Source organism: Dromaius novaehollandiae, chromosome 9 (genome assembly GCF_036370855.1).
Source record: "Dromaius novaehollandiae isolate bDroNov1 chromosome 9, bDroNov1.hap1, whole genome shotgun sequence".
In the NCBI taxonomy this organism is placed as follows: Eukaryota; Metazoa; Chordata; class Aves; order Casuariiformes; family Dromaiidae; genus Dromaius; species Dromaius novaehollandiae.
In genome coordinates, this window is record NC_088106.1 from 26,446,410 (window position 1) to 26,460,019 (window position 13,610).

The 13,610-nt window shown below is 49.8% G+C and overlaps 1 protein-coding gene across 1 annotated transcript in view; it reads left to right on the forward strand.

Annotated features, from left to right (window-relative positions):
• GPC1 (glypican 1) overlaps positions 1-13,610 on the forward strand; it is a 180,047-nt gene that overhangs the window by 158,530 nt on the left and 7,907 nt on the right. Inside the window, exons 4-5 of the mRNA XM_064516962.1 lie at positions 8,234-8,399; positions 12,036-12,166. Of these exons, the coding sequence (XP_064373032.1) occupies positions 8,234-8,399; positions 12,036-12,166 (297 nt within the window). The remainder of the gene's footprint in view (positions 1-8,233; positions 8,400-12,035; positions 12,167-13,610) is intronic.

The following is a 13,610-nucleotide window of genomic DNA, read 5'->3' on the forward strand; positions in this document are numbered from 1 at the left end:
CCCTGTGTCTTTGCTTTATAAAGTTTATAACCGTTATAAAGTTATAGTTTATGTAATATTAAAAATAACTTAGCTCTCCTGGAACTTGTCTTGTCTCAATGCAGAGAGACAGAGTAGGTGACTGCTTTCCCTGAGACTTCTGCATTTCTGAGATTCTGTGCTTTGAAAGTATATTAATAAACTCCCTGGCAGGAGCTTGTTTGGTCAGAAATCTTCCAGACTGAATGTTTGCTAACTCTTTGGGGACTGGTGATAAGGAACCCAGTTAAAGTCTAATGCCTCAGAGCTTCCTCTCGGCAAATTGTTTGTAAAAATCATTAGTTTTACTGTAATTGATTTAAACATTGCTCAGGAGGAGCAAGAATGAGGGAAATGAATGCCATTCTGAATGCTGAGAATTGTGATGTGTTCTCAATTTTCTGTCATATTATCTCCACACGTGCCCGTCCTCCGCTGGCTGTTGTGCATGTGCCAATGAGCAGTCACAGAGTGAGCCTCAGCACAGCGGTCACGTTGTGCAGCTGTGTCATGAGCCTCGCAAACCTGTAAGCTCTGTTCCTGTCTGAGACGTGATACCAGAGAGCCTGCAAAGATTTTTGCCCTGGCAGAGTGCTTGCCTCCAGCAATCCACATCTGGTCAGGTGGCTCCATCAGCAAAGCACGGACACATCAGGCTTTGGAAAGTAGCCATAGAAAAACACAGAGCTCAGCTCTTGAGTCAAGCCGCAGTTGCAGGCTGATACCTGCTGACAACCTCCTTGAAATGTCAGTGCTTATGGTGGAACGATGCTTTTTATGAGGCAGCCACCTGTTCCCACTGCCTTAGCTCATTGCTACTCAAATCAACTTCTCTATCCTCAGCTGTAAAGTAGTTTTAATTAAAGTGATTTATTGTTCCATACCACTTGGTTTCCTATTTGGGGATTTTTTTGCAAAGATTAATTTTTTTTTTCCTTATCATTTCATCACCGGACTTGCACTTTAAGGGACTCTTCCCAGTGATGTCCCGGGGACCAGGATAGGGTATGTGGATTTTAACTGAACAATACTGCAGAAACGATGTATTTTTACGTTGGGCTTAGCTTTGTTTGGCATATTTATTTATACCTTTAACAACTAAATGAGGAGTGCCCTGGCTCCAGGCCGTATCTCTTAGCAATAACTTTTTTTCAGATGCTTGGGAAATAGCTTCTCCAAAGTATTGTGCATTTCCTCTTGACATCTTAATGACGTTTCTAGGTCATAAAGCTAAGAAAAGACTATAGTTGCCACTAAAGGTAGAGGAGAGCCTTGACAGTGTGGAGAATTAAGGTCGTTGTGGAAGCTATGTAGTTCGAAATTACATCTATGTAAGACGAGCTCTAATACTTGTTTACTAAGATATGCAAAATGATTGGTGAACATGTTGGCCTGAAATGCAAACAGCAGAAGATCAAATCATGGCTAGTTTGAAGTCCACTGACAAGACTTACTTTGACTTTTGTGAGGGAAGGTCTGTGAAGATGAACAGTTAAAATAATGGCACTGTAAAGACATAAGGATTGCCTTGGGCCTTACCACTGGTTTGTAGTAGAAGAAAGTGATCAACTTATATTTCCATTCATCTTTGTTTGCAGGCATCATATATTTAAGTAGGCTTTTTAATTGGTGATCCTCCACCAGGAAAACTTGAAGACCTCATCCAGCTCCCACCACCCCAGTGCAGCCAGGTGCTCTTAGCGGCCTGTGTTTTAGCACAGGCTGGTCCAGATTGATGGTACTTAGAGAAATCAATTATTGTCATGTACTGTCTTCATGCTGTGCCAGATTATTTAAAGCTGAACAAATGATGTTAGCATTCACTTCCTCTGCAGGAGTTTGCATGCTTCTGCTTTTGGGCCACCTGCCATGAACAGAGGACATTGCTTATTGATCTATCAGTTACTGCAAGCGCAAGCTGGGAAGCCGGAGGGGCTTTCCATCAGGTTTCGGTTGGCGTCCGTCAGCTGTTGAGCAGGAGGGTGACTCATAATATTTCAGGGCCTTTTCCAGGCTGGAGGGTAAAAGCAGAAGAACAAGTAAGTAGGAAATGTCTTGATTTGCAGGTCGGGGGGGTGGGGGGGTCAGTCTCCGCTTTGCCAGCCTGGAGAAACTGCTTCGCTCTCACGGCAGGAATGTGTACTCGGGAGAGAGAAGGATCCCCATGGCGATTCCCAGTGCGGTTTCTCTGTGGTTTAACCAGCCCTAAGAGTACAAGGTGTTTGGTGAGGGTGGGACAGGGGGTTGTTTTGGTTTTGTCATCATTGTTTTGATTTTTCTGTTTATTTGTTCAAGTTTTTAATGCTCAGGACTTTTCCGGTTCCTCCTGGCTTTATTTCCTAGATAGCAAAGCAGGGAGGATATCTCCCTAAGGAGAACAAGATATCTTCAGCTCAGCAGACAACACATTTTCCAGTGCCATCTCCCAATACAGACCACAGGGTAGCAGTGATAAAACTCTCAAAGAGTTATTCCCTTGCTGAAGAGGGTTTCTTTGCATGAGAGTTGCATCTCAAGATTTAAGCCCTGAATGTCTGTCATGATGCTCAGAAGCCCGGCAGGATAAGCTGAAGGGCACTGAGCGCTTCGGGTCTCAGCCCGTTTCCTTAGCACCTTGATGTGTGCCGCTCTGAGTCGTAGCAGGGAAAGGCCAGTGAGCTCCTGATTTCGGCAAAGGGGCAAAGATCAAAGAAGCCTCTTGGTCGTACTAAAACAAGGGGCTTTACATTTCAGCTCTTCTAAAGCATATCAGCTGAGCTATCAACACTTTGGTAGCAGTGGTCAAGGAAATTAAATACCCACCCTCCCGCAGGGAGGTCCCTCGTCAGGGCAGGGAGACCTCTTGGCCTTGTCCTTAGCGAGAGGCATGATGAGCTCGTCGCACCGAGCTCCTGGCAGGCGTGGAGCTCCCCCACCCCTGCCACGTCTGCAGGCCTGCGTGTCCTCGGACTGGAGGCAGCTGCTGGACCCACTGCACTTGGGGCTGAAGTGAGCTCCTCTAGTGGGAGAGTGGTCTTGGGCCTCCATCCTGATGAGCTCTGGCCAGTCATGCATTTCCCCTTTTCTAGGAATTTTTGCCATATTTTTTCCTGTGATTTATGTATTTCATTTTTCCTGCATCTTCTGGCCACAAAGTGACGACTGTCACCCTGAGCGTAACTGCCCGCCTGTGCACATGGCACCTTCAGGGAGTTCCCTGAAAGGAGGTTAACAGCAGTGCTTACAAGCCAACAAGCGTGCCACCCAGCAGTGTCCACCCGCACGCCAACCCATGGCCTTCCCAGAAGAAGTATCTCCACAAGATCCTGCTCTCCATCTTTAGCAACTCCTGGCTATTCTAGAAAATGCCCTCAAAACTGGATTTCTCCCCTTCTAAGTGCCTGCTGGGAGGTTAGCCCTAGTTACCCCGCTTCAAAATGTCACCTGCAATTAGGTTACACTCTTAAACATAGTGATCTGAGTCTCAGCTCCCTGAGGAGGGCAGAGGCTCTTCTGGGTCATGGAGTTCAGCCCCCAGCATTGCTGGCAAAACCCTCTAGATCCTTAGGCATCTTTTTTTTCTTGCTACCTGAAAAAACCTGGCACTCTAATCCACAAGGACAAAGAGGTGTTTGAAAGGCTCAGATCCTAAACATGCTCTGAGTCCCAACCCTCAGGCTTGGACTAAAGGACTCAGCAGCTTAGTTCAGTCCATGCCATCCCTGTGGCCTTGTTGAAGGGATGTGGTGCAGGGTCAGCACCAGAGGAAGGTGCTCTGGGAGCCCCAAGCCTCTGCCCTGCACCGGGCAGAGCTGGGGGAGCTCTGCTGCAGCAAGCTGGGATGGGTGGAAATACAGGGGAACTGAGCCCCAGCTGAACAAAACACATGTGGAAAATGTTCCCCGAATTTTCTCTTCCCTATCTTTGGTGCACCTCTGAGGTCTGCCAGCAAGAAGAGGAGTGTGAGCATAAGAGACTTGAATAATTCTTTGGAGAAGGAGTCGAGCCCAGCCTTTTCCACCAGCAAAAATTAATGCTTATCCTTTCTGCCAAGAGATTAAGTTGAACACTTGGCACCTGCCAAATTCAGGGGAGCAACAGTTGGTGCACGAACGCATCACCTGCTCGTCTTGAGAGGAGAGGCCCTGGGGAAGGGGCAAGCGGAGGGCAGAAATTGCAGCCGGGAGGTTTGCCTCGCCGGGAGCCTGCGCCCCATGGAGCCGTGTCCCCACGCTGCCTGGTGCGGTGGGACACTCGCCTGGCCTCCAGTAGACAAAGTCACTTTGCGAGACTGACAGATTGCCGTATGTAAAGAACCCCTTTCTGATGTCCAAAAATTATCTTTACCCGGTTGTGGAGGAAGCTCTTTCCCCACCGAGGCCGTCAGGGGCTGAGCGGGGGCCTCCGGCACCGCTCGCACCTAGTGCTCTGGCTGAAGCGGCAGCCCCGAGGCAGATGGTAGCAGCTTGCAAGAACGGGTGTTTTTAGGAGGCTCCTGCCGCGTGACGGGCACTGGGTGGGACGCAGGCTGTGTGTCAGCTGACAGACAGCTCTGGCGGGCTGTCAGCTGTTGAGAGGTCCAAGGGACGTTGGTGGCAGGACAGCAGACAGCTGTCTGCATCACGGGAAGCCTTGGCAGCTGCCCCATGGCTCACCAGTCGTGCCAGAGCCCAGATGGAGTCCCTGGGCACGGAGGGGTCCGTCCCCTGCCGCAGGCTCCCCTGCCTCGGAGGGGCACACGGCAGGTCACGGGTGACCTCTCCAATCGCAGGCCAGGGATATCCACTCACCCGGGGATTAGGGAGTGCTGCGCTGAGGGTGCAAAGGTCCTTTCTGTTTCTTTGGGAAAAGGCATGCACAAAAACAAATACGGGTGCAGCTGAAAGCCAGGAAGAGACCAGGATGAAGTCTGCAAGCAGAAATGCTTGTGAAATGGCTGCTGGGCCCTCTGCTAGCTTTATGGGAATACAGCCTTGTTGCATTCATGCGAGTAGCTCCATTGCAGTTGTTGGGTTTACACCATACTTTAAAGCTAACCGTGATGCTTTTCTGAGCCAAGACCTGTCACTTGCCTCTCTCAGTGTCCCCCGCAGGATTTGGTTGGGTACCAAATGGCTTTGATTTCTAAGTGCCAGTGGCGTTCCTCTTGGTTGTTAGGTAGTTGTCCTGCACCCCAGAGGTGTTTGCTGCACAGGCAGTGAGCAACGCTACCCTTTTGCTTTTAAGCCAAAACAGTTCAGCTTCCTCCACTCCAAAAGGCTGCATGCTTCAACCACAGTTATCCAAGGCACGGGTATGTATGGAATCGGCTGTTGCCTGGTTCTCATCGTTACTGTGGAAAGTCCCAAGTTTCAGGGCCCAGTTACATGACTCATTGTGCAGCAGCTCCCAGGATGTTTGGAAACTTCGTTTTGTATTGTGCTAGTTTACGTCACTCCAAGGTTATAGTTGGATAATCCAAGCCCGGTGGTGAATGGGAGTGCCTCTAAAACATGGAGACAGAGTTGTCTTTGGGACTTTTTTTGCTTATGCAGGTTGTGTTCTCTGGCTGGATTTTTGCTATCTAGCTCATGTTCATGAACATGCTGCCTGGGGAGGGAGCGGTAGGAGCTGCTTTCCCAGCTGCCTCTCCTGTTCTACACAGTAGATGATAATCTGTTTTCAGAAGGTCTTCAGCCAGAGAGCGTGTTAGTATTCAACACAGTCTTAACCATAGTCTTTTCAGTTGCTATTCAGTCCTGGTTATTTAAGCCCGGAGATGAAACATAAACCCGTTGCGTTTGTGTTTGCCTGTACTTTGTTGCAGTCCCTCTGAGATCACTGAAGTGGGAGAGGGTGGTCGCGCCTTTACCCGCGTCGTCCGGAGCTGAAGTTGGCTGCATCTCGGTGCGGTTCTGCGGGACACATCCTCCATCTCCTGGTGGCAGGCCAGCACTGCAGCCTGGCGCTCGGCGCTGCCTGAGGCCCTTGCGGTGCGGGCTTAGTGACCTTGCGCTGATTTTCTGCAGCTGTAGGAATTGTCCTCGGAACAAGAGAGAAAGCTCTTTGAGAAAGGAGAGCAAAGCCCTTATGTGTTTGCTGCTTTCTGCAAGGCTGAGCCCTCCGGGCTGCTGCGGAGTGCTGCGTTTTATCCAGAAGCATCTTGTTTTGGGTGCTGGTGGTTGCAGAGGCAGGGGAGCAGTCTCCGTTTGGGGTCACAGGCTCTCTGTGAGACCTAGAAACTTTTGTCCTGGTCCTAAAGAAAGTTACAGCAAGGTTATTTTCCCACATTTCTACCAGATGAAACCCCAAGATCTCACTACCAAGGCTAACCAGAGGGGAGGTGCTACAGTGCAAACAGTTTAAGGAGGGAGAAGTGTTAGGGGTTTTCTCTCTCCACGTCTAACAATTAGCTTAGCATGTTCTCGGTCCTAAAGCTACCTGAGGACTGAGTCAGTCTTTCTGGAGTCTCCAAAAAGCAGCTTAGAGGACCATGTTCAAAGTATTTTTCACAATTAAAGAGGTCAGGGGCAGGGTGAATGTTCTCAGTGTTGCAGCCACAGCTCAGGGCTCAGGGATTTTTCTGTGTAGAGTTTTGCCCCTTGAACACTTCTTTCCTTTTTGGGCTTCTTGTGAGTGCCGAGAACCTGGTACCAAGGGAAACTTGCATGCAGACTCTTAGGTTTATTTTTGTAAATGATTTTGAAAGCATGACAAGGAATTTGCAAATGGATCTGAGCAAAGATTGCAAAAGACCACAAAGGAGAAGGCGCTGTAGCAATAAGATAAGGGAATGCCCAGCCCCATCAGAGACTCTGCAGAGTCTGTGCCAGGCACTGGAGCAGCCTCCCTGCACCACTGGCTTTCCATGGGGGCTGCAGGGAAGAATTTGGGAAATTCCCGGCCATGTCTGTCCTCGGCTCTGCAGCAGGCTGTCCCTGGTGGCTGACCCTTCCCCGTTGTTGTTCACTGCCCACTTGCCTGCAGCAGTCGGAGTGGGATGGCGTCCCGTGGGTGAGGCCAGCAGCTGGGGTCATCTCTGACGTGCTCTGGTGGCTGGTGCTCAGCTCTCTGGGCTCTGCATGGGCACTAACACTATTCCAATGGACCAGGTTAGTTTAGCCCAAGGATGGCAAAGCTGCCTGCAGAATCACGTCCGCGAAGCACTGGGTATACATGCAATGCGTGAGAGCCGCAGGGGTTGCACTGTGGTGTATGTTGGCCTGCTTCGCCCGCTGCCTGGGGCTCCTGAAATGCTTTCAGAGAGCAATCACTTGTCGGTGTTGAGTGCTCTAAATTGCCCATATTTTTTTAATTATTCAAGTCTCTCCCCCACACTATCCTCCTTCCCAAAGATGCCAGCTGAGAAGTTTCGTGTTCAAGTCCCCTGTTGTGCCTCCAGCTGGGAAGCTGCAGATGCAGTTTGTGAGAGGAACCTGTGCCTGCCAGGTGGTGACAGCAAACCCTTCCTGCCAGAAGTGCTCAGTGGGGCTGCTGATTGCTCCAGGGCATAAACCCAGCATGTGTCCAAGTCACCAAATTGCAGCCTGTGGTCGCAGCCCAGGCGCTCGCAGAGGAGGGACACAAAGGCTCAGCTGGCCAAAGTGGCTGGCGCGAGGCCACAGGGCTAAGCTCAGTGCAGGAGGCTTGTTTCCTGCCCCATGAGCCTCCAAGAAATCATCAGAAGTTTGATACTGCTGCAGAAGTGCTCTACCTTCAAACAGGTTTTCTGACTGTGAACTTGGCTGGCGAGTCCCATGGTTGTGATGGGGTGGTGGGTCACCAAGTCCAGTTCCTTGCAAATGCTGCCGAGCCCTGTGTCCTTGAGCCATGGTGATAACACTAAGCAGGCTCTTTGGTGCAGACCTTGGTTTTGTGCTGGCTCTTGTTCCCTTTAGGTTTGCTGTGACGTAGCCGGAGCACACCAGGCTGTCCTTGTGCCACCTCCCCAGGGGCTCCTGCCCAGGCCAACCTGGGGTGGCGGGGGAATGGCATGCTCTAGGGTCTCTGCTCACATCTGAGTTGTTCCCAGTCCCCTCAACTCAAACACAGGCAGAGGAAATGGTCCCTGCCCCAGAGGTCCTACCCCTCTGATGGAGACACTACCCAGGGAAAGGTGGGAGGGAAGGAGCGGCACAAAGAGGGGAAGCAGCTTGCCCATGGCTGCGCAAAAGCCCGAAAGCAGGCTCGCAGCCCCGAGTCCTGCTGGGGAGCCTTCACCAGCCTGCGTTGCTAACTCTGCGTCTGTCTGCCGCAGGTATCGCTCAGCCACGAGTGCACCCGCGCCGTAATGAAGCTGATGTACTGTCCCCACTGCCGGGGCATGTCCAACGTGAAGCCATGCAACAACTACTGCCTCAACGTTGTGAAGGGCTGCCTGGCCAACCAAGCGGACTTGAACACTGAGTGGAAGTACCTGATGGGTAAGATGGTTGTACTGCACACCAATGGCACCTTTTGAACCCCCCAAGGTAGTGTTTGGAGAGTAAAGAAGGGACCACTGGAAGAGCTGAAGGAGGCTCTTCTACGCTACAGTTTCTGTGCCTGTGACTGTAGTCTAGAAACTATTGCAGGACATTTTGCTGGGCTTGAATACCACTACAAAGAGCAGTGCTGGGCTGGCTAATGAAGCTAAAAGAGTTTTCATCTTGCCTTTTCTCATTTGGAGCTGCCCACACTTTACATTCAACTAATTTTTTCTTCCCTCCCAAGTGTTGAGACTTAGGGACAGCTCCTGTCATCCATACGCTGTCTGAGCTACCTCCTCATCCATACCAGAGCTAATCTGAGAAGCACTCGGCAGTCCTCCTAGTCCTAGTCTAGAAATGTGAAGCCATAAAGTGTTTTCCTGGGTGGAGAGCGAAGGGATCAGCATTGTGTACTTTTAAATGGAAAGAGGCCTGTTAAACAAATACAGTGAGGAGGCAGAGGTTACAGGCCATGTGAGGAGTGTGAAAATGAGACTTGTATTTTAAGTGAGAAAAGAGCTCATTTCATTTTTGTTTTGTCCCTCAGCTAAGATGATGGGTCTCTTAGAGTGGGTTATATGAGTATAGATATGTCCATTTTTTTGATTTTAAAGTCTTCACTATCACTCTGCAACAGGCCAGAGAACTTCAATCAGTCATTTCTGCAGGAAATTCTGCACTGCCCAATCCAACCAGGACATCTCTTTTAAGAAGGCCTCATGTAACACTTTGCTGCTTTTCCAGAGCCTGTGGCGAGTGGCTCCTGGTTTAATTGTGGACTGAGGTCCTGAGGTGGGCAGAAGTGTGGAAGAGGAAAAAGCAAATGTGTATCACATGGGACTGGAAGCACAGGGCTCTGTGGGGTCGGGGGAGGCCCTTGCTGTCTCTGCTGCTGAGAGAGGCTTGTGGAACCAGTGTACTTGGTTTAAGGCCAGTTTGGGTCTGCTTTTAGAAAATGGTATATTTGCATAGCAGCACACATCCTCTCCACTAGTGCAGTCCCTTGGGGAGACTATTTGCATCTGACTCTGTTCTTCTGGCTGGTAGAGGTCTCACTCCTCATTGTGCCCAGAGAACATCACCTGGAAAGCTGATGTTTCTCTCCAAGGTTACACGTTTAGACCTGGAGTGATCTGAGGCCTGAGGGAGCCTTGATGTTTGTCTGGGCTCATGGGGGGCAGTCAGCAGATCACATGAGCTTTGAGGTTGGCCTTTCCCCTTGCCTCACAGCCCACTGCCTGGCCTTTGGGCTTCTGAGCTTGGAGTCCAGCTAGGCCGCCAGGTTGCTTGAACTGAGAGGCTCTATAAGTCATTTCCCCTTCTTCTTATTCCACAATAATAATATTCCCTAGTGCCATCAATGATAGTAAATTTCTATTCCCAGCAGCCTTCTGCTGACCAAAATCATTTCCTGTCCAGCTAGAGTAGAGTAAAAGTGCATGTCCTGTTTCCATAGGGCACAGCTGTGCCCGCTTTCTGCCAGGGACCGCGAGCTGTAGGATGGAGCCACTGTGTCACCTGGGCTGTGACTCTGGGCAGTCTAACACATCTGGAAAGCAAGTGCTCTCTCTGTGATCAGCGCTGGTCTTGATGCCTGCAGGGCAGTGTGGAAGCCCTTGGGGATGGCTGTGGGGCTGTGAGATGCTCTAGGAACCCAAGGGCATTGCGTTGCATACTTGTAAGGGTTGTGGATGCTGTTAAATTGACAGCAGTGGGCTCAGGATCAGGCCTTCATTATTAACATACCACCACTGTGAACCTTGTGTTTCTGCACAAACCTCACCTAGGCCTCATGGAAGCCCTTTGAGGTCCTCCTGCCAAGTCCTGCTGGCTTGCCCAGGCAAGGAACTGAACTGAGCTCCTCGCAAGTTTGAAGTGGTGGTGGGCTGTCTTTGTGCCCTGTCTGTCTGGACTCCTGCTTGCAAGAAATGAACTGTGCACCCCCCAGGTAGCATCAGCCCTTTAGAGCAGTGTCACAGGTGGCACATACCCACTGTGGGGGGGTGGAGGATGCAGGAGATGTTTTACTGTTACTCAGCTAAGTGCCTGGAATAATTCACCTGGTGGTTTCATTATTCATGAATAATGTCAGCTGTGCAAACTCATGCTGAATAAGCTTTTCTGCAACATCACACCATCTGCTATGACAGTCTCCTGCCAGGCTAATGGGCAAAGTATCAGGAATTAGGATAAAAGAATTAATCACTCCTAATGAATCACTCCATTTGCTAACGGTACAGTTCTTCAACCTAGACCTAGGGATTTGACCCTCTTTATATAGAGAGGAAAAATCAACATGAAGCCATCACAGTTGTTTTCTTCCGTATGCACAGGCTGTAGGAACGTGAAGCACTTTCTGTTCTAGGTGAAGGCTGGCCACCATTGTGCTCTGCCAGATCCCTGGTCCTGCCAGGAGATTTTGGTGTGCCCTGGGGGACACTGACCACACTGGAGCATCTGGGGTCGCATGTAACTGAATGCCAGGTCCCTAAATCTTGATGAAGCTTATGTGTGGCCTGGCCTCTAAGCTACTGAGCCCTAAAAGCAGAACTGATCAGGAAGTGAGTCCAGGGCTCCTTAGGGATAGGCAGCAGCTCAGCAGTGGCTTTCAGAACTATACTTTTCAACTTACAAACTCAGACGCTGTAAAAATCCCATTTTAGATACCTAAGCCAGTTGTGGCTCTGCCCTAAGGTCCTATTTCAAGTTTTGTTGGACACTGAGGATGTCAGCCTTCATATGCAGTGGCATTTCCCAGTGCCATGAGCCATGTGGGCAATTAGCTTGTCCTCACTTCAAACCCAAGTGGAGCGCTGAAAAACATCTGGCGTAGGCAGAGGTTGGTTACTTCTTGCAAGCCAAGCACCACTCCGGTGAGGCAGGAGTTTCCCGGACAGGCAGGAGCACTGCCCAGAGTCAGTCCTTAGACCAGCAGAGCTTTCCAAGATAAGGGGGAGTGGAGAGCAACGGGCACCTTTCAGTCACTCGCTGTCTTTTCTCACTGCTTTAGCAGTGGGTGTTTTGGTCTGCTCCTCTGCCTTTATTGCATGACATTTCCTTGGTGGGTCACATGTTGTCTTTCCAGAAGTGGTGACGTGAAATACTCTTTTCTCACTGCGTCGCTGCCACAGAAGCTATTGCCCACGTCCACCTTCCTTTGGTGCTTTGCTGGCACTGGTCCTCCTGTGCTCGGTGGCTGCAGTGCTTTGCTGAGACAGGCACTGAGATGGGAGGGTTAGCTCCAAGTGCTGGTGTGCACTGCTCGATACTTCTGCACCAAATTTCCTTTCTGTAGCACCCCAGCAACTTTTGGTCCCTTTGTGTGAATACAGGTTGCACTTACCACTTGCAGGAGGTAAGTGACCTCTGTTCCCCTGCCACTGCGGCTGTCCTAGGAAGTAGTGAATTTGGAATGCTGTCCATTTCCAAAGGAAAGTGAGCATGTCTTTGGGAAGAAGTGAACATGGAGGGAGGTCTTTCGAAAGTCAGCCTGCTCAGGGGCCAAAGCCTATCCTGCCCAGCGTGAGGGTATGCTGTAACTCGGTTTGTACAAAGTCTGATGAGAGGATGTCTCTGTCGTTATTTTGCTAGATTCTCTAATCGTAGTGGCTGATCGGATTGATGGACCATACAATGTAGACACTGTAATAGGAACTATTCACATGAGGATTTCTGAAGCTATTTCTAACTTGCAAGAAAACAAAGACTCAATCACAGCCAAGGTAAGAGTGTATGCCTGCGCCTGACTGACAATACACCGTGTGTAATTGCTAGGGCCAATGGTGTTTGTGCTCACCATTCAGCTGAATTAAGGGAGATGAAAGAAGAAAGAGAGAGATTAAATGCCCGCCCTTCTAATGATGAGAAACCAGCTGTCCTATGTACAGAAAAACCTTCTCAGGTGTTTTCAAATGTTCCTCTCAGCCCCATCAGCCAGCTTCCTTTAGGTACAGGCATGCAAGATGGTACTGAATTTGCAATGCCTGTGGGAAGCCTGGTGCCATTTGATCTCAGGTGCCTCTGTGTATACGTCTGAAGAGCTCTGAAGTATTTCGCTGAGTTGAGGCCTTTACAGAGAGTGCACAGCCCTTCTTACACCAGAGACAGACAGCAGCTGCTCTAGCCTGCCTAGCGGGATGTTCTGCAATGGAAACACCGGGCTATCAGATTGTATTTATGGGACAGGGCTGCAATCTGGCAGTCAATCTGGAGACTGTAAAACAGGCTCTCCTGATGCTCCCCTGTCTCTCAAGGAGCTTACTACAGAAACTCTCTTCTATTGGTCTCTATTTTTAGTATGTTTATCCATTAACCACAATCACCTCTATGGATGCAGATGAGAAAAGCTTTGGCAAAAAAAGAGCCCACCAGGGCTTCTGCTTTTTGCCCAGGTGTTCTCCAAGTCCTCACAGCTATCCAGGAGTTGGAACTGGGATGCTGGTGAAGGGTGTGGGCAGGTATTGACTGGATCTCGGAGAGGGGACGGGCCAGAAGTGTTGCTTAGCCAAGCAGGGCTTCACTGGCACTCGTCATGGCACAGAGGGGTGTGTGCCTCCAAATGCTTGTTTAGATTTCTTTCCCGACATGAAAGGCAAAATTTCTTCTACTGTTGTTAGCTGAGACTGGAGTTGTCTACATAAAAGCAAGCCCGTGGAGTGGGAAAGTAAGGCATCATCTGCAAAGAAGGGTATTTCTGAGGGGCCTATAGTAAATGCAGTAAAAACAGAAGGATGTAAATAGTCTAGTCTCATCAGTGTTTGGTTGGAGCAACCAAACATATTTGATAATATGATATTCTCAATATGATCTTGCAACCAGGTGAACATGGCAGGGTGTTGCTGGTGGCACTGGCAGCAGAGTATGGGAGCTGGCAACTTGCTGCAGCTGTAAGCATCGACAACTAAGGAGAACCAGGCTTAGTGCAGCCTGCAGAGCAAGGCTTAGGAACTCATTATAGCTAATCTGCTTTAAAGGGTCTGTCCAAAGATTTGCATCCCCTCCTCATCTTTAACTCTGCCAAATGCCACCCTCTCCCTCTGTATGGATGCAGGCCTGGGATGCATTTCATAAAGATCCTGAATTCCATCTGAAAAGCAGATTATTTGGGGTTCTTCCCCTGCACGGATCCACCTGTCAGGGACTTGCAGATCTTCGCTGCTGTACTGT